The sequence below is a fragment of the Westerdykella ornata genome (genome assembly GCF_010094085.1).
Source record: "Westerdykella ornata strain CBS 379.55 unplaced genomic scaffold EI97scaffold_50, whole genome shotgun sequence".
Classification (NCBI taxonomy): Eukaryota; Fungi; Ascomycota; class Dothideomycetes; order Pleosporales; family Sporormiaceae; genus Westerdykella; species Westerdykella ornata.
Genome location: NW_022986900.1, coordinates 94,612 through 119,875, shown reverse-complemented (window position 1 = coordinate 119,875; position 25,264 = coordinate 94,612). Strand labels below are relative to the sequence as shown.

Here is a 25,264-nt window from a genome sequence, read left to right as displayed (position 1 = left end):
ACTGGGCTGGGGGTGGTTGCATAGGTGGGTTTCAGGTTAAGGGGGGAGCCTGAATGTGAGCTGTCACTGAACATATTGATCTGCTATGCTCCAAACGTGACTTCATGTTGCTGCGGCTGAAGAGGTAGGATAAATTACGCAGGACAGTGATTCTCTACCTACGGTCCCCATGCCAGACGTTCTCTCTGAATGCTATTTCGACTCCACTACAGTTCGAGGTACATATCCCAGTACACACGTGCACTTACTCGCAGCGTCGGCCGATTGCAAAAGGACACAGCATGTGTCTCAACCGGTTCCGAAACGTAGGGCCTTCTAGCATTGCAATTGGGCCTTTCAGCTTTTCCGCCTCCCTCCGGACACGGCGACCCTACCCAAAACGGTCGGCATTAGACGTCATTCTCCGCTCGCACAGTATCAGGCAAGCTCAGCCTTGCCATGGGCTATCAACAGGGTTGGGGTCGGGTCCGGGGCCGGACTACATTGCGGCTGAAGTTTCAAACTTAGAGAAATTGTAGTTGAGCATGACATCTTATAACCAGGTTAGGTTGGTTGAGCGAGGCGGGGGAATGGGCAGCATGGGCGAGAGAGCAGATCCGGGTGTGGCACAATAACGGCTTTGCTTGTGGGTTTTGGGGGTGAGGCTGGAGTCTGACTCCGAGATCGTCTGGGGGTCAGATCTGATCGGATCAGATTCTAGTGGCCCGTGGCGGGGGAAATAGGTGATGAGCATGGACTTGCGGCGAGGCTGATAGGCCTGTCCCGCAATGGAGTAGAACCTCTTCCTAGGCATGCCCGCAAATACATCCTTCATGAATCCTAGACTGCGGGAGGATGAGGCGGGGTAGCGAGCTTGATGGTGGTATATTTAGGACCAGAGAAGCTTACTGTACACAGTACACAGTAGAGCACCGTTAATTTGATAGGGACAAGGTATTTATTGATATTGCTTGTCAACAGTCCAGTGACCTTGTGTCGGCCAAAGGTACCGAAGTGAGAAATGCTCAGAGTATCGGGGATAGACGAAGCGGAACCATATTGTCCCGACTTAGGCCCTGAGGGCGTAAGCTATCAGTGGGCCTGAAGTGGACATTGCGTAATCGACTTGAACTTCGGATCGTGAGTGTGCTTCAGCTTGAGACTCTGCATATTGCTTCCGTAGGCTAACTCGACATGTTGAGTGCAATCTACCCAAGTCCTCTTGCCAGGCCTATCACCAGCGCGCTTGTTTCGGAGAGTCTCAGCCGCATGACCCCTGGAACAAACAAGGCAGACGAATAACCGTTCTCTCGCACGATATATTAGTAAGAGGAGCGACTGAGCATGAAATCAACAAGGTTAGCAGTTGTTGGTAGGTCGTGGTGAAAGTGGCGGTGCAGACTTTACCCAAATGGCTAAGGGTCTTGGCAAAATCCCAGCCTGTCACGTGCGCTGCTTCCAAGCGTCGGTTGGTCATCCAGTCCCCATCACCTGGGCATACAGACACGCACACTTCTTCCAAGCACTGTTGATTTCTCATACTTCTCGAAGCACTTCACCGTTGATTGCCACCAACCAGCCGCTCAATGTCTTTTTCACGCCAACTACGCATCCCTTCAGACGCCTACCGAGACGCCTTACCTCTGCAGTGACTACTGCAACCATCCCACCTCGTTATCTAGGCCCCGCAACCGCCAACGGTGAAGTGGGCGCCAGCTCATCACTGAAGTTACGGCCATATATAGGCCCCTCCACGAGCATATCCTTCTCCTTATTCTACCGGAATACCACCCAACGCCTTCAAAATGCATGACTTGCGACGCCAGGCCCTCGAGAGCGGCAAGACCGTGTCCCGCAAAGCCCGCTCGCGGATGGCTTCGGGCGCCTCTTCCAGAGCAGGTTCGGCGGTGAACAGCCCTGGAGCTTCGCGCGCGGCCTCGCGCAATGCCAGTCGCGCAAATTCGGACGACGAGGAGTACTTGAGTGACGAGACGAACTGGAGGTGAGTCTTCAATAATTTCTGTGTTGGTTCGACGCGTTGGTGATCGATGACATCATGTTCGCACTTCGGCACACAAACACCACGCTAACGGATTTGCGATTAGTACGAATTCCATCAATGGCGTTCTGAATGGGAATGGTGACGACGCCGAGGTTCCTGCTGACGCCTGGAAGACGGAACTGAATACGCGTATCGAACAGATTGTCAACCTGAAGCGGTCTACCACCGAGGGCCGCGCCGAGAGCCTCAATGCCTTCGCACACATCCTCATGCTCCGATATGCCAGAGATCAGATCGAGAACCGGATGAGCGAGCTGCTGCCATCCATACTGAGGAGTATCAGGCAGGAGACAACGCTACATGAGACCATCTGCGCACTCAAAGGTATGCACACTGTACCCCCAAGCAGTGAACACTCACTCACACCGCGCAGCCCTTTGTGTTGTTATCGTCACTTTGGATTCCGACGACATCTATGACAAGGTCGCCGATGTGCTCCGACGTACGATATCAGACTCCGAGTTGTCTGCGATCAAGGTCGGCGCAATTCACGCTCTCAGCACGGCTGCCTTCTTCGGCGGGACTTCCGAGGAGGAGATGGAAGATATCATGAGCTTCTTCCTCGAGATTGTGGAATCGGACGGCCTTGCCGTCGGGGCTCACGACGAAGCAAGCGTGGTGACGGCCGCTTTGCAGGGCTGGGGTCTGCTTGCCACCGAGATCGAGGATATGGAAGAGGCTACGGAAAATGCCATTGAGGCCTTCGTCGATCAGCTCGAGAGCGCCGATGCAGGCGTGCAGATTGCCGCTGGGGAGAACATTGCGCTGCTGTATGAGAAGTCGTACACGCCGCTCGAGGCGGATGAGGATGTCGACGAGGCGGATCTGGACTCGGAAGACGAAGACCAGCCTAACCACGGTGACAGGATGGTGAGGCGGTACACAGTCTGGAGAAGACAGGACCAGCTGCTGCATACGCTGGACGAGCTGGCGACGATTCACGGACGGGGAATCTCCAAGAAGGATAAGAAGAGCTTGCATTCGTCTTTCTCGGATATTCGCAACTCGGTTGAGAAGCCCACGCGTGGACCTAGGTACAGTACTGCTTTGGACCAGGAGACTGGCCGGGCATACGGAGGAGGGAGGATCAAGTTCAAGGTCAATCGGAATGTCGAGGTGCGCATCGACAAATGGTGGAAGTTGCAGCGGTTGGATGCTTTGCGGAGGGTGCTGCAGGGCGGGGTCCCACAGCACCACAGCGAGAATGATGTCGTGTCGAGGTGTTTGCCATTCTCGGTGGCGGGGAAGCATTAGACGGGCGGATGGTCGCCTATTGATTGAGCAGGTTGCGTTTTGGATGACGGAGAGGGTTGGTTATTGCATGCATGGAAATGACCGAGGCTCAAAAGGTTGGTGGTCGATGCTCCTTTCCTGTTGGTTTGAGTCTCTTTTCTCCTTATTCATTGGTTGACGCATTCAATCTTTGAATAGCCGCGTATACACATGGCAATGGTGGGCATCTATGCTGTTGGTTGCATTATTGCAAGAGCAGTTTCCGAAGACGCATTGCTTACACAGTAGACAGATGGAGAGTGAGTTGGGTATGCAGTCGGGTATGCACTAGAAGTAGACAGATTCGGATCCGTGAAATTGGAATTCAGTCTCAATCTTGCTCTTGAGCTCGAAAGCGATTCTAACTTGCCGTTTTCGAGCGGGGGAGATAGTCATGAACTTCCTTACTCAACCATATATCGAGGACTCTTCTCCCTTACCCACGCACTCACTCAACGAATTGGTTGAAATAATCAGGTTCAGTTGCCTTAAGGGTTGATTTCTACAAAGATCCCGTTTGATGGACTTGGATATCATATTCCTGCATGAACCGCTCTCACTCCCTCTCGCTTGAGCATGGCCTCTGACCCGCACGGCCCAGAAATATCATTTCTCCTTCCTCTCCCCTTAAGACTTCCCTCCTTATCCTCTCCTCCTAGAAAGTCTCGGCCACTATGACCTCACCCTAAGCAAAGTCAAAAGCCTTCGCATAGACTTTCTTCTCCTTCTCCCTCCTCTCCTTAACCCTCCTCTTCACGGCCTCGAGCTCCTTCACCACCGCCGCATCCCCAGGAACCAACTTCACCGCCTCCTCTAGATCCGCCAACGCATCCTCATCGTTCTTCCTCGCCGCATACGCCTGTCCCCTCCTGAACAGCGCCTTTGCCCGCTCCTTGTCGCCCAACCCGGAAACCTCGAGCGCCTTGGACGCACTCTCGACCGCCTCCTTGAACCTCCCGAGTTTATTCTGCAGCAGCGCCGAATTCGAATACAGCACGGCCTTGAGCGCATCCAGCTTCTCGCCCAGGTCCTTTGGATCCTCGTCCAGGGGTTCCGGGTACTCGTGCACATAGCGCAGGGCCTTTGCGTACTTCGCCACGGCGAGCTTGAGGTCGCCGTTCTTGAAGGCCGCGTTGCCCAGGTCTTTCAGCTTCGTGCCAATCTCGAGGATCTCGGTGCCTTTCCATTCGGCGTCTGGGTCGGCGAGTTGGTCCTCCGGGTAGTCTTCGTAGGGGTCGCCGGTGGGGTCGGTGATTTTCTGCGTGGCGGTTTCGTAGGCTTCGCCGGTGAGTTGGCCGCAGTCTGCGAGGGAGAGAAGAGTTAGTATAACGGAGTGAGAAAGGGTTTGGGTGTTCACGAACCAGCAATGACGGCGTCATCGAACGGCTTATCTCCATCGCCCTTCTGCGTCGGCAGATTCTCAATCTGCCGCACCACGCCCTTGCCATTGATGACTTCGCCGAATACAACGTGCTTCCCGTCGAGATGCGGCGTCGGCACCGTCGTGATGAAGAACTGGCTTCCGTTCGTACCTACTTCGCATTAGCTTTCCATGCAACCCTAAACCCTCTTCTTCTCCTCCTCTCATACATACCCGGTCCCGAATTCGCCATGCTCAACAAAAACGGCCGCTCGTGCTTCCTCTCAAAGTTCTCATCATCAAACTTCTCGCCGTAGATGCTCTCGCCGCCCGTGCCGTTGAACTGCGTAAAGTCTCCGCCCTGGATCATGAAGGACTTGATGACGCGGTGGAAGATGGAGCCCTTGTAGTGGAGGGGTTTTCCGGATTGTCCGACGCCCTTTTCGCCGGTACAGAGGGCACGGAAGTTTTCGGCGGTCTTGGGGACGACTGTGAGAGGGTTGTTAATTGGTGTGTCGCGGTATATGTGAGGGAGGAGTGGAGGAAATGGGGGTTGGAGGACGGCTTGGAGTCGAGGTTATGTGTAGCCTGCTCTCAGGAACGATATGCCCCTGAAGGCGTAGGCCGCTACATTCCCTCCAGGTTGCCAATCCCCAAAGGCCTTCCCAATTTATGTATAATTGCGGGGACACATACTGTCATCGTACTACATTTTGGTCAGCTCATAGCTCCCTCAACATCGCCAGCTCGGAACCTCAACTTACCAATTCCATAACAATTCGCCCGGCCTGGGTACCACCAATGGTGATGTCGAAGAAGACACGAGGACGCTCTGCATGCATTGTCAGACTCCAATTACTCTGTAACCCTGCAGTAGACATGAAAATACGTACTGTGCTCTTCCGTCATGGTTGCGGTTTGCTGATGCGGTAGCTGGGGTATCTAAGAGATCGAGAGCTGGTGAACGGTGAAGGAGGAAAACCGGTTGGTAGAAGCGAGCGATCCACTGGACTAAGAAGTGAAACAGAGAGGTGAGAAGAAGGTAAGGAAGAGAGTATATACGCGGTGAGACCCGCTACGAGGAAGGTGTTTCCGGACACAAGCTACCAGAACGTTCTATAGCTTCCTGCCGCGCCAAGACTGGCTGCAACACCATGCAGTGCGCCAGCAGCTGCACTGTGAATTCCGAAAGTAGCGTAGCATTATAGAGGAAGACAAGTCGCTACACTTGCTTATCTAAAGGGAGTACGTGTACAAAAGGAGAATTGCACGGTTGGTTACTACTCTTCACCTCAATCGCAATAATGGCGGGGCTGATCAATAAGGTACAGTGTCTGTGCGGCCTACCCCTCCGTTCATCCCGAGGTCTGTTATATAGTTGGTCACTGGGACGATTTACTTGTATGAATTTCAAGGTTAGGTTATCCAATATACCAATATAATATATGCAATAAAGCTACCTACAGCAAGCAAACAAGCAATAGACAAAAACTACAATAAACCTCCTAAAAACCCTCATGATCTATCGCTGAAGGCGGAGCAGGCAAAACGCAATAGTCAACCTCCCTCCTCGCAAAACGAAGTCAAAATCAAAAGTCGCCCTCCAGCGGTATCATCCAACCCCGACCCTCCCGAACTGACTCTGGTACAAACCAAGCGCTGATCAAGCTAACCGCCTGCTCAACTCCCATTCGCTGTGCCTGTTCACCATGAAAACGCAACTCATCATCCGTGACCAACTTTTTCAAAGAAGAAAGAAAGAAGAATGACAAAAATCAACTTCGTGAATCGTAAACGCCAATCGTTCCAGGCGGGGGTTTCCTCGTAGGCAGTCTATAGCAATCAAAACGATGCCGCCGGCCATACCATGCTATCTTGTGGCGCCGTTCTCTGCAAAAGCGTGCTCGCTTGAACGCAGGACTGAAAATCGACTGCTGCCTCCAGACATTTTCTTCGACACACCCCTTCCCTATAAGCTAGGTGGGTCCTCGCACATCCGCTCAACCTCATCCCTCACAACTCTGAAGCGCTCTTCCTCCTCCGTATCTCTTGCGCCCCTGCCGCCGCAGACGACCTGTGATACGTTCCGGTCAACCAGCCATCTAGTCAGAAGTCTCTCTCTCGCTCTTCACCACCTTCATTAACTGCCCCTCGCCTTCCCATGCTATAGTCCCCGAGTGCGCTACTCCCCCGTTCCCTATCAACGCTACGGTCACGGTAATCCCTGTCTCTTTCTCTGTCTCTCTCCCTCTCTTTACCTCTCTCCCTCTCTTTAATCTCTTTCTCCCTTTCCTTCTCCTCTTTCTTTCCCCTCCTCTTAAAAGGCAGGATCTTCTGCAAACCCCCTCTCCTTTCCTTCTCCCGCTCCTTATCAAACACCGGTAGGGCCGTAGCATGCTCATCAAAGCTCCCTGCGTCGGACTCATCGAGTGAGTCGCCGCCAGCTGAGCCGGGAGGGTGTCCTATCGCCCTGCCAGTTTGTGTAGCGATATGGCTCAAGCTGACAGGGACATTTGCGTCAGGGTTGTGGCGTGCAGAGAACGAGGTTGAGGAGTTGGACGGGTGTGTGATCGGCGAGGTTGTACGGTGTGGATAAACGAAGGGGGGATGGGTGGGGAAGTTGTGCACGCCGTCGGAGCTGCCGGGTCGAGTGTCTGCTTCGTCTGCTTCATCCTCCTCGGCTGCGGACGCGGAATCATTTGCCATGTGGCCGTGGGGTTTTGCGGATTTACCTTCTTTTCGAGAGAAAGGGTTCGAGAGGAAGGGCGCGAACGACGAATTCAAGGAACTCTGTGAAGCGGAGATCGATGGTGTCTGCCCGTGACGTGACTTGTTAGACCGAGCTGTCTTTATAGTGATGGGGGTGCTGGTCTCCTCTGAGCTCTCGGCATCGTCAACCATGTTTGCACCATTGGAGTTTTCAGGGCTGGTAGGGGCAGACGCGGTGACGTCTGAAAGGCTAGACGCATGGTGTGCCTTGTTGCGTGTTGCGGCGCCCCTGGACGGTTCGAACGAGGCAGATCCTTGCAATTGCTCAACCAGTTCTTCCCATTTTACAGAGAGGCTCGACGATGGCCGTTCTGCAGCCTCCGCACGCTGGAGACATTCCTGGGTCCGCTCATGCAAGCTGACGCATAGATTATGGAACTTGAGCAGATCACCATCGGTGCTTTGGATGTTGGGTGCGCTCTTCTGAGTGTTCTCTAACCACAGGTCAACAAGCGCTGCGAAATTCCTCGCATGGTCAACAAGGTAGGGCAAAGAGGGGAAGCCTTCACGTGATGTTGGGGGCAGTCTCTGTAAAATCGCGAGCGGGGTTGAGTAGGACGGAGGGATAGGAGGCGAGGGCGACGTAGACGACGATATGGAACAGATGTTGTCGAGATATGTCTTGAACTCTTGGCGATGTGAGGTGAGGAAGGCATTCATGGGTTCCATCCATGACTCCTTGGTACCGAATGACGACATGTTTGCAAGACCTTGCAGGGACTTTGCGATAAGCGTCAAGGTACGACGGGTACGCGGCTTGGGATGGTCTATTTCATATTAGCCACAGACGATCTTTATATGAGCGAGAAATAGGTTGCCTTACTTTTCAGAAGGCCAAAGAGTTTGGGATTCAGCACGGCCGGAACGAAGAATCGCAGGAAGAGAAATCCAGACACGCTGCTGTACTTGACAGTCCGCAGGAAGCCGCCATATCGATCTTCGGCACAAGCTGCGATATGCCGGAAGATGAGCCTCAGTTCTTGCGGACATCGTGGCACAGAGTTATAGATTGCCCGCCAGATCTCTTCCGTCAGGTTGATCAGGCGTCTCCAATTCCTCTCGAGCTCGTGCTTGCCTTCGATGCGGTTTGGGTCAACCTCACAGTCGTAGTCGCGCTCGTCAATCTCTCGTAGCTTCTCCGATAGCGTCTCTTCGAGGTATTCCTTTCCGAGCCTCTTCATATGGAAGTCAAGGGCTTTCGTCAGCAACGTATTGCCGCGGAAGAGCAGGTTGGCTTCCAGCTTAGCATTGTTATGCATATCCCGGAGGAAAAGCTCTCTGTCGGAAGTGCTGGGAAAGCTGTTAGAGCTATCACCAGAGTCTGTGCTGCCTAACCTCTTGCTAAATCTCAGCCGACTGGCTGGGGTTTCCTTCAACGTCCCGTCGATCTCCTCCTCAACTAGGCTACGAATCCACTTGATCGCTTGCCCGGAGACTTGAAAGATGTTCAACAGGTACTCGCTCAGCTTTTTCAGCTCGTTGGGGATCATCTGCGCAATCTGTAATGTTAAGCCGTTGTCGAATCGGTGTAGTAACTCGGACATCGGCTGGTAGTCTCTTGCCATTAGGATAACGCTCTCCTCAAAAGAGACTTTGACAAGAACTTCCCCGACCGAGTTCCCATACATGTTGACAAGAGGCCACCACTTCTCAACTTCTTGCGAGGGGCCTAGGTCGTCAAGGTAGATATCCGCTTTCCCGTATGTTTGGTCAAACGAGATACCCGCATATCCACCTGAGGCATCGGACGTTGAGAAGTCTGGAATCTCGTACACGTCTTTGCCGTGTCTAGGGTTGGGCATCCGCTTCTTGAGTAATAGAGACGCGGTGGCGAGCACTGCCGGCATATCAGTGAACTCAAACTCCTCTCTCCAAAATGGTGATTGGCCTTCTGACTTGGCCATGGTGCGCGCTCTGGTCTCGCCGTCCAGTAGGATTTCAACGTAGTATCCTCCTGAATTTGCGGCAGCCGAAGTCGGTCGTGTCGGCGTGTTCTCCATCTTTGGTGAAATAGGCGGAAGTAATCTGGCTTCGATGACTCTCACAAAGAGCGAGCGTTCCATGCGGAACAGATCCAAAGTGGGAGAGCCATCATCATCCACAGAAGGTTTCGGTCCATACAACTGGGGTATTGTAAAGGCGCGCAAGAGGACAATCCAGACCTCGTATAGGACTCGTGACTCCAAACTCAGGAAGATTGGCCGCAACAACGACAGAGAAGTAGAACTGGACGTATACTGGGGGTATATGGCAATGCAAAACTCATTGTCGAGGACGGAAGGATCCAAACGTTGAACGGCACAACGTGAGAGTTCCCTGAGCTGCACAACAGTGACCAATGTCACGTCTGTGTCCGAGTACAGCTTCAGTTCGCCATTCTCACGGAGGGTGCACGACACCCGCCTCCACCGTCGCGAGCCATGGCTCTGGATTCGATAAGCCTGTGGCCGCGAACCAGCTGCCGACTTTGGGGTACCTGTGTTGCTGTAGGTGACACTCGTATCCCAGTATATCATTTTCCCAACTTTGATGATGGGAGCCTCCTTACCAAACAAGGACACCTCTGACATTCTCCTACTGTCCGCTAGCCGTCGCTCTGGTACCAGGGGCGCTTGCGGTTTGGCCATCTTATTGTGTATTCCTTTAGGGCGCATGGGCTGCCAACAGAGCAGAGCAGCAAACCAGGACTCAAACTCATCCTGCGTGGGTGGCCGAAGAAAGACATCGAGTTTGGAGTTGTGCGGCCGGACATGGATATATGCGGTGTAGGCATCCGCATCGTAAGCGGTCTGTACCTTGCAGCCCCTTAGGTCGGGAATCAGGGTTCTGTGATAAGTGGCATCATTCTTAGATTCATACACCAGACTACCGGAATCCTCGTTTATGTAGCAATACGAAAGAGACCACGGGCTTGTCTCCCCTCTCCTGAAGGCAAGCATGCCCTGCATTCTGCCACAAGTAGACCTCATCAACTTCAAGATTTTCCTGGCATCGGAGGCGAGGGTAGGGCTGATCCATGAGTCGGGTTGGTGATCCGAAGGCGCCGACATGTGTGGTGTTGGAGAACTGGTATCCCGCGATTGCTTCATGATGCGTCTACTGCTTGTGCTAGATGTACGTGGTGGGGGTTGAGAGAGCGGTGATGCGATCGAGGGATGACCAATGGAAGTGACTACCGCCTCTTCAAGGCCCTGAAATGTCGCAGGTGCTGTCGAGTGAACTGAGCCTATGCGATGACGGCTAGTCACGAACAGATTGGGTGGTGACCTGTCCCGCGTTGACCGTTCCTCCATTGTCCTCGTGCGCGGTCGTGTACCCGATTCTCTTGCATTTCTCCAGTATTCGTTCTCGTTTGTTCTTGCCACGAAGCTGCGCGGATTCGTCCCCCTTGAAGCCTGACCGCCGCCTGAACGGGGAGATATGGGCGGGGAACCGGCAAACTGCTGCATAGCGACACCATTCTCGGGGATTGACTCTGGAGTGACGGCGCGTATCGTTGACGAGGAGAGCTCGCGGCGGGCGTCTCGCTGGACAGGTGTTGCGGCCGTCATCTCTGGTGAGCCCATGTCTTTTCGCTCCCGTGGCCTCTTTGCCTGATCCATGTTGGGCCAAGGGATGCGCCACGAGAAACCTCAGCGAAGCTCTGGGTGAGATAACGGATATACCCAACAACGACGCCAGGTACTGTTGGAGATGGGCGGACGCTGGTGGGAAGAGAGGTTGCGCATGCACCTTGTTGATGTTGCCCGTTACCAGCTATAGGCGGCGCAAGCTTTGCATTGGCGACGGGTCGGACGTGTAACAGGAACCGGCGCAACAATGACGCTGCAAGGAGAGCTCGTTCGGGAGCCGTGAGGACTGCGGAGAGAGGTAGAGGGAGTTATGGCGCATGGTCTATCAGTCGCCTCTCTCTCTCTCAGCGGTGGAGGGCAAAAGGCCCAGGCACTGGGGGCGGGGGAAGGGCGCTGCTGTTCAAAGCCGTTTGATGGCCACCCGGGGCATACTCGAAAACGGACGGGGAGCAGAGTGGAGCGAGCGGCTTGGGGCGAGTAGTAGCAGGAGGGACGGCGGGAGTGTGGACGAAGGGTGGAGGGAATGGGTGGTGATGGTGGTGGTGGTGGTGGTGGTGGTGGTGACAAAGGGCCGAGAGAGGATCCGATCCGAAAGCTGGAGGCGAGGATAGGTGGGTGGCTTGGCGTCGCCGGCGGATCTATCTATCTACAAATAAAGAGGACCAAGCTGATGATCGAATTTATATCTAATTGCTACCTACCATAGGCTGGCTGGGTGCGAGGTTCATGCCGGGAAAAGAAGACCTCCTCATGTGTGCTCTGATACATCTATCGTGTGTCACTGTAGGGTTGCGACGGCGTTCCCGCATACCTGCAGTTCACTCTGCTGTCGCCACCCGTCAAGCACCACCCCCAGGACCACACCCTTTCGTCTTCATACATGCAGAAACGCCGTCGAATCAGCTTCCCATACAGCCCCAGTCGGGCCCTGGCCGACATCTGCTTGCTGGCGCAGAGTTGCACTGCCTGCAAGGAACACGGACTGAATTTCGCCATTGCTTGAAACAGGTTGGAATTCGCTGACTACGTCCTCTGCGCCCCCAGCCAGCTATAAAAACACTCATGTCAATCCGAGAACTCAGCCGTGTAGGGAATACTGCCGCTTCGCTCAAAGAGAAATGTGAACCAGAAAGCCAGCACAATGAAAAATCCCTCCCCTTCAGCTCCACTTTGCACATCAACGGAACAACACAATAGGACGGCTTTCGCTCCATCCCAGGAAGCCAAACACCGTTGAAACGTCGAAATTGTAGAAAAGGCTACCTGCATTCAGCTCGAGCGGCACATCGAAGGAACCCACCTGCCCCTCTTGTTTGCCTCCGAGCTGCAGCAACATGAGACGGGCCGCAACACAGCTCCACCCTTCGCTTGTTCTGCCGTCGCAATGCACTTCCTGTACCTATTATTTGAAGGGAGCCCGGTCGGCACCGCTGTCGTCTAGACTGATAGCAGAGAGTGGCTGGCTTCTGACGCCGCTCAAGTCGCCGCTGCCCGTCTTCCGCAAGGCTTGGCGCATCGTCTCAATCTGTAGTTCTCCGGCTGGTGATGGACCCTGAAGGCCATGGAGCGCCACGGTAGGGCTGTTTGGTACCCGCACTCCTTTGGGGGACACGTAGTCTACTCCCTTCTCTGATGCGGCCCCACTCGTGGGTGGAGAGGCGCTGAAGCCGTGTGACGACGCGGGCGAGCGCACCGGTGAGGGAGACCGGTTTGCTGTCGAGGACAGGCTCATGATTTGCACGCCGTCTCGGTCGAGCTCCACATTCTCGGCTTGGACCACATCGGCGAAAGATATAAAGCTCAGTCGTCGCACGTCCGTTGTATCTATGGAGCCGTAGTTGGGTGTGGATTCGATAGTCTCTACATGGCTGGCTGCGCCGACATGCACTGAGAGGTCATCCTGCAATGGTGAGTATATCGAATCGCGACTCCCTGCAACGGTTGCGGCGACAGGCTGGTGGGCAGAGTGCATAACAATCTCCACTTCGTCCGGGTTCAGGTGGTCATCTGTGATGGCTAAGGAGGACGCCTCAAGGACAGGCGGTATATAATCCTCGGTTTTGATATGCGTTGGAAGGTGTGGGGAGAGTTCGCTCCCCTCCAATTCGCTCACGCTGTCCTGCACGTTGCGCTCGAAGATCTGCGAAGAAGCGGGTGAATGGAGGAGTCCGGGGGACGACGAGCGGTTGATGCGGCGACGCGGCGAGGCACCAATGCCTGCAGGGTATATGCGGGGGCTCCCTCGTGGTGAGGGCCTGCCATCGGCGAACGGAGGACTGAGTGGAGGGGACGGTGCGAGGGTTGGAGTTGACGTTGGCATCGTCTGGCTCGTCGACGCATTATTCGTGGCGCTTTGTTGAGCATGGCTGCCAGCTTTCGTCTGCGAAAGGCCGGGCACTTTACGTTTGTCTTTCTCGAGCAGTGCCGGCGGCGTGTGAGTGTCTTCTGCGGGTTTGGTCGCACTGAGCAGAGGCACAACGGGTGCGCTCTCGCTGGCAACTGAGTGGGAAGAGGCTTGATTCGTCATACGTGCGAGGCAATTGTAACGGTCGATGAGGGCGTCGTAGGGGCGGCTGGAGGACAGTTCGGTCAAGGTAGAGGACGCGAAGGAGTGGTTCTTGGAGTTTCGCTGGTCGAGGGGTAGAACTTGGAATCACTGAGTTGATAAGGCGCAGCTAAAAATAAGGGAACGCGGTTTAAACCAGGATATATGAAGCAGGTATCTCAGGAGTCTGGAAGAGCGATGTCGTCTATGAATATGTCTTGCATTGAGAAACGAGCGGATTCCGAAGTGCAGTTGGAAGGAGGTTCTGTCTCCGGTACCCACCTGGGCAGCCTACCTTTGAACACGTCACGTGTAGCGCTCGGCGTCGTCATTTCAGACGTTTCATCTGACCGCCAGACCAGCCAAGTCCACGATCTGGTTCTGGGAGGTTTTGCTACTACATCCTTATTCACGATGGTTTACCTAATTCCGATGATTTCCTAATACCGGGGTTTTACTGTAATCATCATCTGACCTCTACCAGTTCTATCTCTCTTTCCCTTCTCCACGATTAATATCATCTTACACATGTATGGCTCTCGCTCCGATGCGGACATCGGGACGGCAGACAACCGCACCTGAGGTTCCCGATTTTCTCTCTCTGCGTAGCAACCTGAAACCCTCACCATATGCGGGAAGCCCCAATCAAAGCGAGTCAAGAACCGAAGACGACCCCTCGGTGGGCTGTGCTCCCGCATACTGAAGTGCATCCTGCGAGCTCACAGACTAAGCCACACGTTCCTTGAAGATATAACGGCATGATCTCAAGACTAACGTGTCATTTGTGATGTACAAGAATGGCTTCTCTTACGGTTTGCAATGCCCGTGTCGACCAGTCCAATGGAGACTCTAATAAATAGACACGCGCCCAGTCTCTACAAAGCTCTAGCGGAGAACCGTTGCGATGTGTCCTTGGGCAAAAGCTCAATAACGTCAGATATTCAGGAGACATTGGACAATGTCGAGAGCTAATATATACATGCATCCTTGTAGCCCCGCTGCGACCTGGAACCAGTCAGACTACATGCATCTACACAAAAGCCGTCATGTCTGGCCCAGTCCCAACGATTTCAAGGTTCGGTGCTCCAACTGCTGTGTCGCACAGCGCCAATGTTCGCTGACACATCTCCAAACCTCGAGGTGAGGTGAGGTGAGCACACCGCCCCAGAAAAGCCTTGGCTACTGGAACTCTCCGTCTGATAAACTCTATTGCACAGGAGGTGATGGAGCTGACCACAAGCATGCGAGGTGGATATTTTTTATGCGTTCAAGCCAAGAGTTGTCCTGTTGCATTTAATTCTTCGCTCGCAAAGGGGCAGACATACCACAAGTTATGTATCCTATGCCCGTGCGCGCCCACACACTCCCCGAGGGTACTCACATGGAATAACCCCTCACCTTTATCCCTCACTATGGTTATTGTAATATTAATGTGGGTGTACTCCGTAGTGGCAGTTTGTCGGTTCGGACCGCCATCTCTGAATGGTGGCTTATCCAAGTCTCCAGATCTCCCTCCCAAGAATCTGTGCATCATGTCAGGATGACAGCGTTATTCCCCTTTGGGCCCCCAAGATGCAGAAATGGCCACTCAGGAAGCGCAGCCAAAATGCGGCATGGAGCCTGCGTTCGGTTGGGGAACTTTATCCCCGGATCCTTGGGGCGGGTCAGCTCATCAAGTAACGGGGATGGCAATCCTACATTACTTATAATCCTTCAACTTCAGTAACCTGGCCGAGGTAGGTTCGTGTCGGACTTCAGTCTTTCTCTTCTTTTTCCATTACACTTCATCTGCAATATCGTCATCGGCTCCTATGTGATTGCACGCGTGCACATGCAACAGCAATGTTCGCACCAGTTGACCTGGGACCCACCATTCGAATTACGGCCTTCACGTTGACGGCCTTCTCCACTCTCGTTGTTGCCGTGCGGTATGTCCCATCGACCGCGCTGCTTGGAGCCTGCTGACCTCCCCAGATTCTACTGCCGCCTATCGGTGGTGGGCAAGTTGAAGTCGTATGATTATATCATGATGGCTTCGGTGGTGGGTTCTTCTTAAATAACCTGCTTGACTTCCATGTTTTCCCGCTAACCGGCTTTAGCTCTGCACCTGGGGCCTTTGTGTCGAGAACCACTACCAGTTGCTCACAGGTAGTGGCGTACGTTTTCCGCCTGGGTGGAAGCCAGTAAGACAAGCCTGAATATTGAACAAAGTGCCGATCATGTGCTGATCCTCCAAGACCGGCGTCACAACTCCCGAGATAAATCGTGTATTGCGGATTGCTGCAATATCATGGTTCGCATACCGGGTGAGTAGAAGCCAAGACAATATCGCAAAAGTGGAATACTGATTTGTGGGAACATTGAAGATGACATACGTGATCACCCTCGGCCTAATCAAGATATCCATCTTGGTGTTTTACCTGAGCTTTGCGACATCTCGTACCTTTCGACGTCTAGTCCTCCTTTCCTTAGCTATCGTCTCAGTCTTCACAGTGGTCACAGCCTTCCTCAACGGCTTCGAATGTCCGTACAATCCTTCTGTAACTCTGGATCAAAGGATATTCTTTCCCAAATACTCGTCACGGTGTCTCAAGCGCCCGGTTCTCTACTTCAGCCAAGCCGCTTTCAACATGTTCTCCGATGCCGCCATTCTTATCCTCCCGATGCCGTCCTTATTCCGGCTCCGCATGCCGACACCAAAACGGGCATCCCTCATAGCGGTGTTCTCCGCCGGTCTCCTGGTCCCGATAGCGTCCGGTTTCCGTATCTGGGCACTATACGTGTGGGCCACTGGCGGCCAGGATGGTCGATATAAAGGAGCATACATGATGTTCTGGGGTCAGGTCGAGATCAACACGGCCATCGTATGCGCCTCTGCCCCCTCACTGCAACCGATCTTCAAACGCCTCTTCCGGATATTGGCCAGCTATCGAACACACAGCGCTTTCTACGATTACGGCGAGGGATCCCCACCTCGCACGGAACTGGCCCCTCCTCCGCGTCGGAGAGTACAGTCTACTTTCATGAGCACATTGGAACTACCGTCTCCTACCTACCAGGTCAACAGCCCTCCTATGAGCACTGCCGCGGAAAGAAGGGTGGTGATCGTGCAAAAGACGGATATCGGAGAGGAAACGCGGAGGGAAGTGAGACATTTCGCATCGAATAGCACGTTGGGGGATTTGAACGAGGCCAAAGTTGTGGCCAAGCCGAGAGAAATCCTGCCGTACGGATGAACGAAGGCATGATGCGGAAGATCGCTTTCAGGCATACCGATGCGACCAACAATTTTACATAGTCGGGCCTTCGGGAATTCCGGGCAAAGTGCAGTCCAGTCTTTGGGTCCCGTTGAACAGAGCCATCCCACGGACAGCTTCTTCTTGAGCGGCACATGCACCTCCAGTGCTTCAATGTTATGTCCCTTGCGGCATAACTGAAATGTTCCCTACCCATCACTACGTGACGATCGAAGGCAGAATATACTCAACGATGGTTGTTCACACGATGTAATCGTGTCGAGAGGTCAGGATACTTATGCGCGGCATTGAAACGGGATGCTCATACGGACGAGATCAGTGGATAGGAGAAGAGTCACGGCCGAAATTTTCCATCGTTTGGTATCCCTTCCTCTTCGCGATTCGAGATCGTTGCTCTATGCGACGCAGAGGGATAAACCACGGCTTGGGAAAATAAGCATGTATCCCGTAGTGAAGGGGTCCACAGCTGATATTGTTCTTCGAAAGATATGCATGGCCGTTCAGCGGGAAGCACAACAGTCTATGCAATAAGATCTTAACCTGGATGAGAGGATTGGTTAAAAGGAATTAGTCGCGATCGGCAGTCCGTCATTCTACAGTATTCTCTATTGCCTCTTTGCTCTTTGCGGTTCAGGTAGGGCTTGATGACTCACGGGTTTATGATACCATTGTGAGAGACAGATAACTTACGCTTGAGTACGGTCGCAGTGTGCTGTTCAGGAGGTTCCCGCAATGAACGCTTGGTAATCACGCGACACCAAGTATGATTGTGACCTCCATGCCATACGAGTCTTGTTGCTGTGCACGCGACTGCCCAGAAATGATAGAGTGGATTTATTATTGTCCGCAGGGAATTCATGGAGCATTTAGCAAGGGCAAGCGGATATCACGTTGCACAACACCTCGCTTCTTCAGCCTCAAAATACCACTTCAAAACATTCAAAAATTGCTGTTTCGTCGTGAAACGGTTCGTATCTGCCGTCTTTGAGGGAACAGAGCTTCCAGCCCAATGCTGTTGTGACTCAGACCTGTTCCTTCGTACGATGGAGCTCAGTTACGAGGTTCGAAGCTTCGACCGTTGATGTACCGAGGCACAACTTCCATAGAGGGCTTCGGAAGTAGACTAGCGTTCTATTTTCTTGCACCTCACGTTCCGGTGGCGGGGTTTCACGTGTCGGATTCCCAAGCAACAAAACTTGCAGGAATGGGGCAGCAGGAAAGTCTGAACAGCATGTGAAAGGAAACCTTTCACGAGAGCTCCGAGAGGATTTCCCGTGAAGTCAAACCGTCCTCTGCCCATATTCAATACCAAAACACCACCATCATGGTCGAGCTTCCTTTACACCAAATCCAGGCATTGGCCTGCGTCATACCCAAACTCACCAAAGTAGCTCTCTTCTACCCCAGAATTCTCGGCGCCCATCACCCATGGCACGCCGCTGATTCCCTTTGCCCGTTCCTCGGCGCGGACCATCGGTTCAATGTGAACCACGCACCGGCTCTGCCCGATGGATTGGAGAACGTCCTCGCATTGGATGTGGCGGTTGCCCTCAAAGCTCTCGTGTGATCTATTTAGCTTCTCGGCTTCCGTCGTTGTCATCCAGCTGTCATATCTTCTCTTTGCAGCTTCTCAAAGAAACGTCTTCCCCTCCCTCTTTGAAAGAGAGGCCAATTGCATTCCTGTCCACGCCACATCTACATATCCACAAACATGTCCAACATTGACGCCGAGGAGCAGCGGTACAGGCAGGAGGTGGAGGAGGTTAAGAAGTGGTGGACCGACTCGAGATGGCGATACACTCGCAGGCCTTTCACCGCGGAGGAGATTGTTGCGAAGAGAGGAAACTTGAAGATCCAGTATCCCAGCAACGCGCAATCAAAGAAGCTTTGGAAGATTGTTGAGGAGAGGTTCAAGGTAGTGGCAATTCCCACAATGAAGAGAATCAATCTAATGGCGTGATTAGAACGGAGATGCCAGCTTCACTTATGGCTGTCTCGACCCTGTCATGGTCACACAGATGGCCAAGTACCTCGACACCGTATATGTTTCCGGATGGCAATGTTCGTCGACTGCTTCTACGACCGATGAGCCCGGTCCGGATCTGGCAGACTACCCCATGGTAGGCTCTCCGTGGACCTTTCCATCCCATCGTGTCACTGACGGAATTAGACAACTGTCCCCAATAAGGTTGGGCACCTCTTCATGGCACAGCTCTTCCACGACCGTAAGCAGCGCGAGGAGCGCCTCACCACCCCCAAGGAGAAGCGCTCAAAGGTTGCCAACACCGATTTTCTCCGCCCCATCGTCGCCGATGCCGACACTGGTCATGGTGGCCTGACTGCCATCATGAAGCTCACCAAGCTCTTCATTGAGAAAGGTGCTGCCGGTATCCACATAGAAGACCAGGCTCCCGGAACCAAGAAGTGCGGACACATGGCTGGAAAGGTGCTGGTGCCCATTAGCGAGCATATCAACCGCCTTGTTGCCATCCGCGCCCAGGCCGATATCATGGGTGAGTCTCCATTGTTCAGACGATCTGTAAATAATGGAGTTGACGAGACATTAGGCACTGATCTCCTCGCCATCGCGCGTACCGACTCCGAAGCTGCCACCCTCATCACCTCCACCATCGATCCCCGCGACCACTACTACATCATGGGGTCCACGAACCCCGCCCTGCAGCCCCTCTCCGAGCTCATGTACGCCGCGGAGCAAGCCGGCAAGAACGGCGCCGAGCTCCAGGCCATCGAGGACGCGTGGACCAAGGAAGCCAACCTCAAGCTCTTCCACGAGGCCGTCATCGACACCATCAATGCCGGCGTGCACGTCAACAAGAAGGAACTCATCAGCCAGTTCCTGGCGCAGAGCAAGGGCAAGAGCAACCAGGAGGCCAGGGCCATCGCCAAGGGTCTCACTGGCGTGGATATCTACTTTGACTGGGAGGCCGCCAGGACCCGCGAGGGTTACTACAGGTACCAGGGCGGAACGCAGTGCGCCATCAACCGCGCCGTCGCGTATGCGCCGTATGCGGATATGATCTGGATGGAGAGCAAGTTGCCCGACTATGCGCAGGCGAAGGAGTTCGCCGACGGCGTGCACGCCGTGTGGCCCGAGCAGAAGTACGTCCCTTTTGACCCTTTAAAAATCAGTGACATACTTATTAACACGTGATTCTTCTCCAGACTGGCTTACAACCTCTCCCCCTCCTTCAACTGGAAAGCCGCCATGCCCCGCGAGGAGCAAGAAACCTACATTGCCCGCCTCGCCAAACTCGGCTACTGCTGGCAATTCATCACCCTGGCCGGCCTGCACCAGACTGCCCTCATCTCCGACACCTTCTCCAAGGCGTACGCGAAGCAAGGTATGCGCGCCTACGGCGAGATCATCCAGGAGCCCGAGGGCGAGCGGGGTATCGAGGTCCTCACGCATCAGAAGTGGTCTGGCGCCAACTACGTTGATAACATGTTGAAGATGGTGACGGGTGGTGTGAGCTCGACGGCCGCAATGGGTAAGGGAGTTACGGAGGATCAGTTCAGAACCACATACTAGGAATGAGAAAGGAAATGGAAATGAATGAGAGGGAAGCGGGGATGCGCTAACGACGTCGTTGCTGCTTGTTGTATCAAAAGCGGTGCTTGTGGTAGCTTTTTGTTTGTATGTCTGCATGTACCGTATCGCGGTTTGGATTTTCTGAAATTACGCTAGCTCGTTCGTATCGAATAAATGAACATTTTGCAGTTGGGTTATGTCGGACTTAACTGTTACTCCAATGCAGTCACTGCGGCTTTTGTCGGGATAACTTGTTCTCGCCACGCTAGCAGAAAGGCGGCTCAATGGATTAGCTTCTTTTGATCTGTATAGTAATGAGGGATATATGTACCTGTAATCCCTGGTATTCCCTGGACACCAAGATAATGAAAGAAATTCTCAAAGTCAACTATCGTATTACGGCATGAAATAGAAGCTCGAGACTTAAGGAAAGCGCTACTCTAATAAACAAAGAAGATTCAGTAATCCTACCTCGTTGCAGGCGTTTCTGATGTGTCTTGTAGTAACAGTCAAGTCCCAACCGATGACTCAAGTACAAGAGTAATACGAACTGTTCGATCTTCAAGATATCGATGTCTGACCTTGAAGAAGGAAAAGAGACAGAGATAGCGTATGCCTTACATTCGTCCTGATTCATCCATATAGTAGTTCGATTAGTACATGCATTAGCATTTCTACCACCCAAGCAATCCACAGTAAGCTGATAACCTCGCGTTGATCCTTCGGATTTCCACATGCCAACGCGCGGATGAATACGACATGCCGGTTTGGCATTCCCGTCGTCGAATTAAGGTTGCTTGCGTCGTTGAATTAAAGTTTAGCGTTATGAGCTTGTCTGTTGGGAAGGAAGGTGCGCGCGTTTGATGGTGATGGGGAAGGAGCTGCATGGAAGGAACTTGGCCTGCCACTTCGAACAGACCAAAAAGAGAGACAAACCGGTGAGATCTGCGTCAGATCATTGACAGATGCTGCGTGGGGCCATATATACGAGTGGACATTCAAGGGAGAGTGCTGCTTGCTAAAATTTGGAATGAAAGAAGCACGAAAAAGTAAGCGGAGTGGAGGATGTGGAGTGACCAGTAAAGAGGAAGTGGTAACTGATTACGACGGAGAAAACGAACAAAGATCTTGTGCCACGCCAAAACGCCGTGCTTGCTCGCGCTATGCTCGTGCTCATGCCCATATTCAAGCTCAAACAGACTCAACCCCATCGCATCGAAATCTCAAACGCATCCCTTTCAGAACACCAACTCCGTCTGCATACCCCAACCTCCCCTATCACCCCAACACCTCCACCATCTTGTCCCTCCACACACTCCCCCACCTCCCCATTGCCAGTATAACACCGGCACCACTCACCAACCCCACTCCCCCAAGGATAACCATCAACCACCCATTCCCAATCGCCTGAATAACCGGATCCGCCGCAACCGCACCAACAAAACAAAACAAACTCCTGCAGAAATTATTAATCGCGACACCCGCACTCGCCCGCCGCGGCATCATCTCTGTGAGCATCGTTGTCACCAATGCAAACACCAACATGCTCCCGACGCCGAAGAAGAAGTTGGCAATCATGGGACAAATCCAGTGGACGCCGTACTGGGCGCTCCAGCCGTACCAGATGAGTGCCAAGGGCCACATGGCGCCTGCGATCCAGGCGTTTTCCTTCATGCGGTCCTCGGGGCGGTAGATCAGTTTGCCGTGGGAGTCGTAACGCTGTGCTTTGCGGGCTTCGCGTGCCATGATGCGGTCGATCCATTGGCCGCCTGTCAGAGATGCAACCATATAGCCCAGGCTTCCTGGAATGTAGAGGAGGCCGAGGATGAAAGTGGAGAAGGAGTAGGGTGCCGCGGAGAAGGTCCATTGGAGGGAGATGTTGAGGAAGTAGAGGGAACCGAAGGTTATGCTCGCGTAGTATACTGTCAGGGCGACCGGAGGATAGCGGAGCCACGTGAGGACGAGCAGCGGCTCGATGAAGATGCGGTGGGTGCTGACGAGCAGAGATTTGGTGTTTTGAGCGACTGAGGCGCGGGTCGAGATGCGGGTTAGTGTTTGGGGACTGGCGTTGCTGGAGTCTTTCTCTTGAACAGGAGCAGTGGTCGGGGGATAATGTTGCGGAAGCGTTGTCGCTGAACGGGGTTTATTGTTCTCAGGGGGTAGCGTTTCGGGGAGCCCAAAAATGATCAAGACGAGTGTGATGGCCCCGTATATCACCAGAAACCACTGCGTACTTCTCCATCCGAATCCTTGCCCTAAAGCTCCACCGATAATTGGCTATTACTGTTAGCTCCATAGTCCAGTGATGCAAACAGACAACTTACTGCGAGTAGCGGTCCACAAAGAGGTCCGAGGTAAAATAATCCCAGTGCTCTTCCTCTCTCCTTCACTTCCCAGATATCGGCTATTGTGCCAGCGCCTAACACTTGCACTGAAGCGGCTGCACCCCCTGAGAACGTCCGTACCGCAACGAGCATGGAAATGTTCGTCGCCACAGCCGAAAGCACTGCAAACACGAGGCTGAGCACAAAGCTTACGATGTATACCGTGCGTCGCCCACCCGTTTCGGAGAACGAGGACCACCACAAAGGAAAGATGCCCATAGCAAGCATATACACAGCAACGCTCATGTTAGCGATCACCGGTGAAGCGTCAAAGTCTTTTGCAATGCCCCCAAGTACCGGCAAGACGATGGCTGAACCCATGGGTCCAACTATCCCGCAGAAGGCAACGATGCTGGTAATAATCCATTTGGTCCGGTTGGCATAGTGGTAGGCGCATTCAACTTCGGGAATGAGGGTAAGATGGCTGAGCAGGCCTCTGCGGTTGCGACGAGGCACAATCACAGCATCCGGGGTCACCGAAGTAGTTCTTGATATAGTGGTCCGCGGCCTGGGCTCTGGTGTTCCATTCTCTTCGTCTTCAGATATTGTCGTGGCCCGGAAATTTGCTATGGACATAGCATCGTCCTTTGGGCACTGGACCTCTTCTTCCACCTCTTCTGTGACACCAATATCGTCCACTGACAACTCCGATCTCTTTGAAGCGTGGCTCTTGGAAGAGCAACTCATGGCTGTTGGTTCATGTTCTGGCATTCTGGTTTAGAGGATTGAAAGAGACACAAACTCTTCTCTGACTCCAGGAACCCTTCAGTGACTCTTCACAAATCCTTTTCCGGTTAGATGACGGTTTTCCGTGACCCTTGTCGGTGGACCTCGGCTGATAGAGACCATGGTATGGCCCAGCATATAACCGTGTGGTAGAATCAAAATGTCCTCAACAAGAGGAGACAGTAGATAGTCGCCCCGCGTCGAGTGAGTGGAAGTTGGACAGGATGCCATAGCGTGGAGAATAGGTCGACATTTGCATTGCGCATCCATTGAGCAGGGCCAGGCCGAAACTATTGCACGGCATGACCATTATTGCAACCGCATCTTCATTTGGCGTGAGTCAGCTCTAACAAATTCCCCTTCTGTGGGGAACGGCCTCCTGTTCAGGAAAAGCGCGACAATTCCGCACGTAGTGTGTATAGCGGACCAACTGTCCAGCTCCTGTAGCCAATCGTGAGATTCCATTTGAGACGTCAGGTGCCGAATTGCCGAGCATCCCATCTTTTCCTGCCCCTCCACGCCGCTGCGGAAATAAGGCGTTTTGTTGGCGGGGTAGCGAGTTATGACGTGAGGCGGACGAGAAACTGTAAGTCTCTTTGAAGCAGGCTCTTGTTTTGCTATCAAAGTGCCATGGGATGCATTGTTTGAGACCGTGTTTGCTGGACAAAGCTGGTGTTGTGGTTATCCAACAGTCAAGAAAACCAGTGCGAATAAATACAAACCAGAATAGGTTTAGTGGCATGTTACAGCTTCTGTGTACCTCAACTCCAGCTTCATCGGCGGGGACAACTCATTCACCGTTCAACACCAATTACCCCAGTGACTTAAAACCGTACTATCCTCCCAACATGTCTGCCTCCAATCCCAACGGGAGACCCACGTCCACTGCTCCGACCCCGAACCAGGACCGCCTGAAGTCCTTCTTTGACGGCCACGACACCGCCGCCCATGCTTCCCGCTGGGACGACTTGTGGAAAGCCGGGGATTTCCTTCCCTGGGATCGCGGTTTCGCCAATCCGGCTTTGATTGACACACTAAAGTCGAAGCCGGAGTGGTTGGGAGCGCCGACGAAGGCGGATGGGACACGAAAGCGGGCACTGGTTCCTGGCTGCGGCAAGGGCTATGACGTCGCCGTCCTCTCCGCTCACGGGTACGACGCGTATGGTCTCGAAATTAGCGAAAACGCCGCCGGGGCAGCTCAAGAATGGTTGAAGAACCCCGGGGACGGCAAGGAAGGCGAGCATAAAGTGCAGGATGAGAAAGTGGGCAAGGGCGTTGCAAAGATCCTCACGGGCGACTTCTTCAAGGACGATTGGAGGAAAGAAGCTGATTTGGGTGAAGGTTTTGATCTGATCTATGATTGTACGGTGAGTACTTGACAAGGACAGTCGTGTAGATGGCATCACCCTTAATGCCTTTTGTAGTTTCTCTCTGCCCTTCCCCCCGCCCTCCGTGGGTCCTGGGCTCTCCGCATGACCCAGCTGCTCAACTCGACCGGTATTCTGATATGCCTCGAATTTCCCACGCACAAGCCTCCCAAGTCTGGCGGTCCGCCGTGGGCACTGCCATCCGTCGTGTATACCGAGTCTTTCAAACGTCCGGGCGAGGAGTTACAGTACGACGAGGAGGGCAAGGTCATTGAGAGTGACAGGCCCGAAAGCGACAATGCTTTGGTCAGGATCGCGTATTGGAGGCCAGAGAGGACGCATGATGTTGGCATTATAAACGGTGACGTGAAGGATCGCGTCAGTGTGTGGAAACATAAGTGATGAGCCAGCACCTGTTACG

At 53.4% G+C, this 25,264-nt stretch overlaps 8 protein-coding genes across 8 annotated transcripts; 4 read left to right on the top strand and 4 right to left on the bottom strand.

Annotated features, from left to right (window-relative positions):
• The first annotated feature begins 1,476 nt into the window (after positions 1-1,476).
• On the top strand, positions 1,477-3,655 carry EI97DRAFT_437558 (uncharacterized protein). The gene is made up of 3 exons (XM_033799365.1): positions 1,477-1,981; positions 2,085-2,365; positions 2,415-3,655. Exons 1-3 carry the CDS (start codon positions 1,785-1,787, stop codon positions 3,293-3,295), a joined length of 1,359 nt encoding a protein of 452 aa, XP_033649316.1. The 5' UTR covers positions 1,477-1,784; the 3' UTR covers positions 3,296-3,655.
• A 121-nt stretch (positions 3,656-3,776) lies between these two features.
• EI97DRAFT_437557 (uncharacterized protein) lies at positions 3,777-5,783 on the bottom strand. The gene is made up of 6 exons (XM_033799364.1): positions 5,567-5,783; positions 5,438-5,505; positions 5,370-5,379; positions 4,908-5,162; positions 4,675-4,845; positions 3,777-4,615 (listed from the first exon to the last, which is right to left on the bottom strand). The coding sequence occupies exons 1-6, from the start codon at positions 5,580-5,582 to the stop codon at positions 3,999-4,001; spliced, it is 1,137 nt and encodes a 378-aa protein (XP_033649315.1). The 5' UTR covers positions 5,583-5,783; the 3' UTR covers positions 3,777-3,998.
• Positions 5,784-6,447: 664 nt separating this feature from the next.
• EI97DRAFT_259341 (uncharacterized protein) lies at positions 6,448-11,290 on the bottom strand. Its single transcript, XM_033794209.1, has 2 exons — positions 8,266-11,290; positions 6,448-8,209 (listed from the first exon to the last, which is right to left on the bottom strand). The coding sequence occupies exons 1-2, from the start codon at positions 11,042-11,044 to the stop codon at positions 6,780-6,782; spliced, it is 4,209 nt and encodes a 1,402-aa protein (XP_033649314.1). The 5' UTR covers positions 11,045-11,290; the 3' UTR covers positions 6,448-6,779.
• A 1,126-nt stretch (positions 11,291-12,416) lies between these two features.
• Positions 12,417-13,541, bottom strand: EI97DRAFT_446360 (uncharacterized protein; the record flags this gene model as incomplete). The annotated part of the gene is made up of 1 exon (XM_033800021.1): positions 12,417-13,541. One exon carries the CDS (start codon positions 13,539-13,541, stop codon positions 12,417-12,419), a length of 1,125 nt encoding a protein of 374 aa, XP_033649313.1.
• A 1,740-nt stretch (positions 13,542-15,281) lies between these two features.
• EI97DRAFT_504755 (uncharacterized protein) lies at positions 15,282-16,795 on the top strand (the record flags this gene model as incomplete). The annotated part of the gene is made up of 5 exons (XM_033802847.1): positions 15,282-15,487; positions 15,534-15,600; positions 15,659-15,742; positions 15,797-15,865; positions 15,926-16,795. Exons 1-5 carry the CDS (start codon positions 15,402-15,404, stop codon positions 16,793-16,795), a joined length of 1,176 nt encoding a protein of 391 aa, XP_033649312.1. The 5' UTR covers positions 15,282-15,401.
• Positions 16,796-18,527: 1,732 nt separating this feature from the next.
• On the top strand, positions 18,528-20,366 carry EI97DRAFT_387230 (isocitrate lyase and phosphorylmutase; the record flags this gene model as incomplete). Its single annotated transcript, XM_033796110.1, has 5 exons — positions 18,528-18,731; positions 18,781-18,936; positions 18,987-19,329; positions 19,384-19,936; positions 20,000-20,366. 5 exons carry the CDS (start codon positions 18,528-18,530, stop codon positions 20,364-20,366), a joined length of 1,623 nt encoding a protein of 540 aa, XP_033649311.1.
• Positions 20,367-21,448: 1,082 nt separating this feature from the next.
• Positions 21,449-23,786, bottom strand: EI97DRAFT_259083 (MFS general substrate transporter). The gene is made up of 2 exons (XM_033794207.1): positions 22,691-23,786; positions 21,449-22,643 (listed from the first exon to the last, which is right to left on the bottom strand). Exons 1-2 carry the CDS (start codon positions 23,459-23,461, stop codon positions 21,645-21,647), a joined length of 1,770 nt encoding a protein of 589 aa, XP_033649310.1. The 5' UTR covers positions 23,462-23,786; the 3' UTR covers positions 21,449-21,644.
• A 538-nt stretch (positions 23,787-24,324) lies between these two features.
• On the top strand, positions 24,325-25,245 carry EI97DRAFT_387236 (S-adenosyl-L-methionine-dependent methyltransferase; the record flags this gene model as incomplete). The annotated part of the gene is made up of 2 exons (XM_033796111.1): positions 24,325-24,843; positions 24,901-25,245. The coding sequence occupies 2 exons, from the start codon at positions 24,325-24,327 to the stop codon at positions 25,243-25,245; spliced, it is 864 nt and encodes a 287-aa protein (XP_033649309.1).
• Between the last annotated feature and the right edge of the window lie 19 nt (positions 25,246-25,264).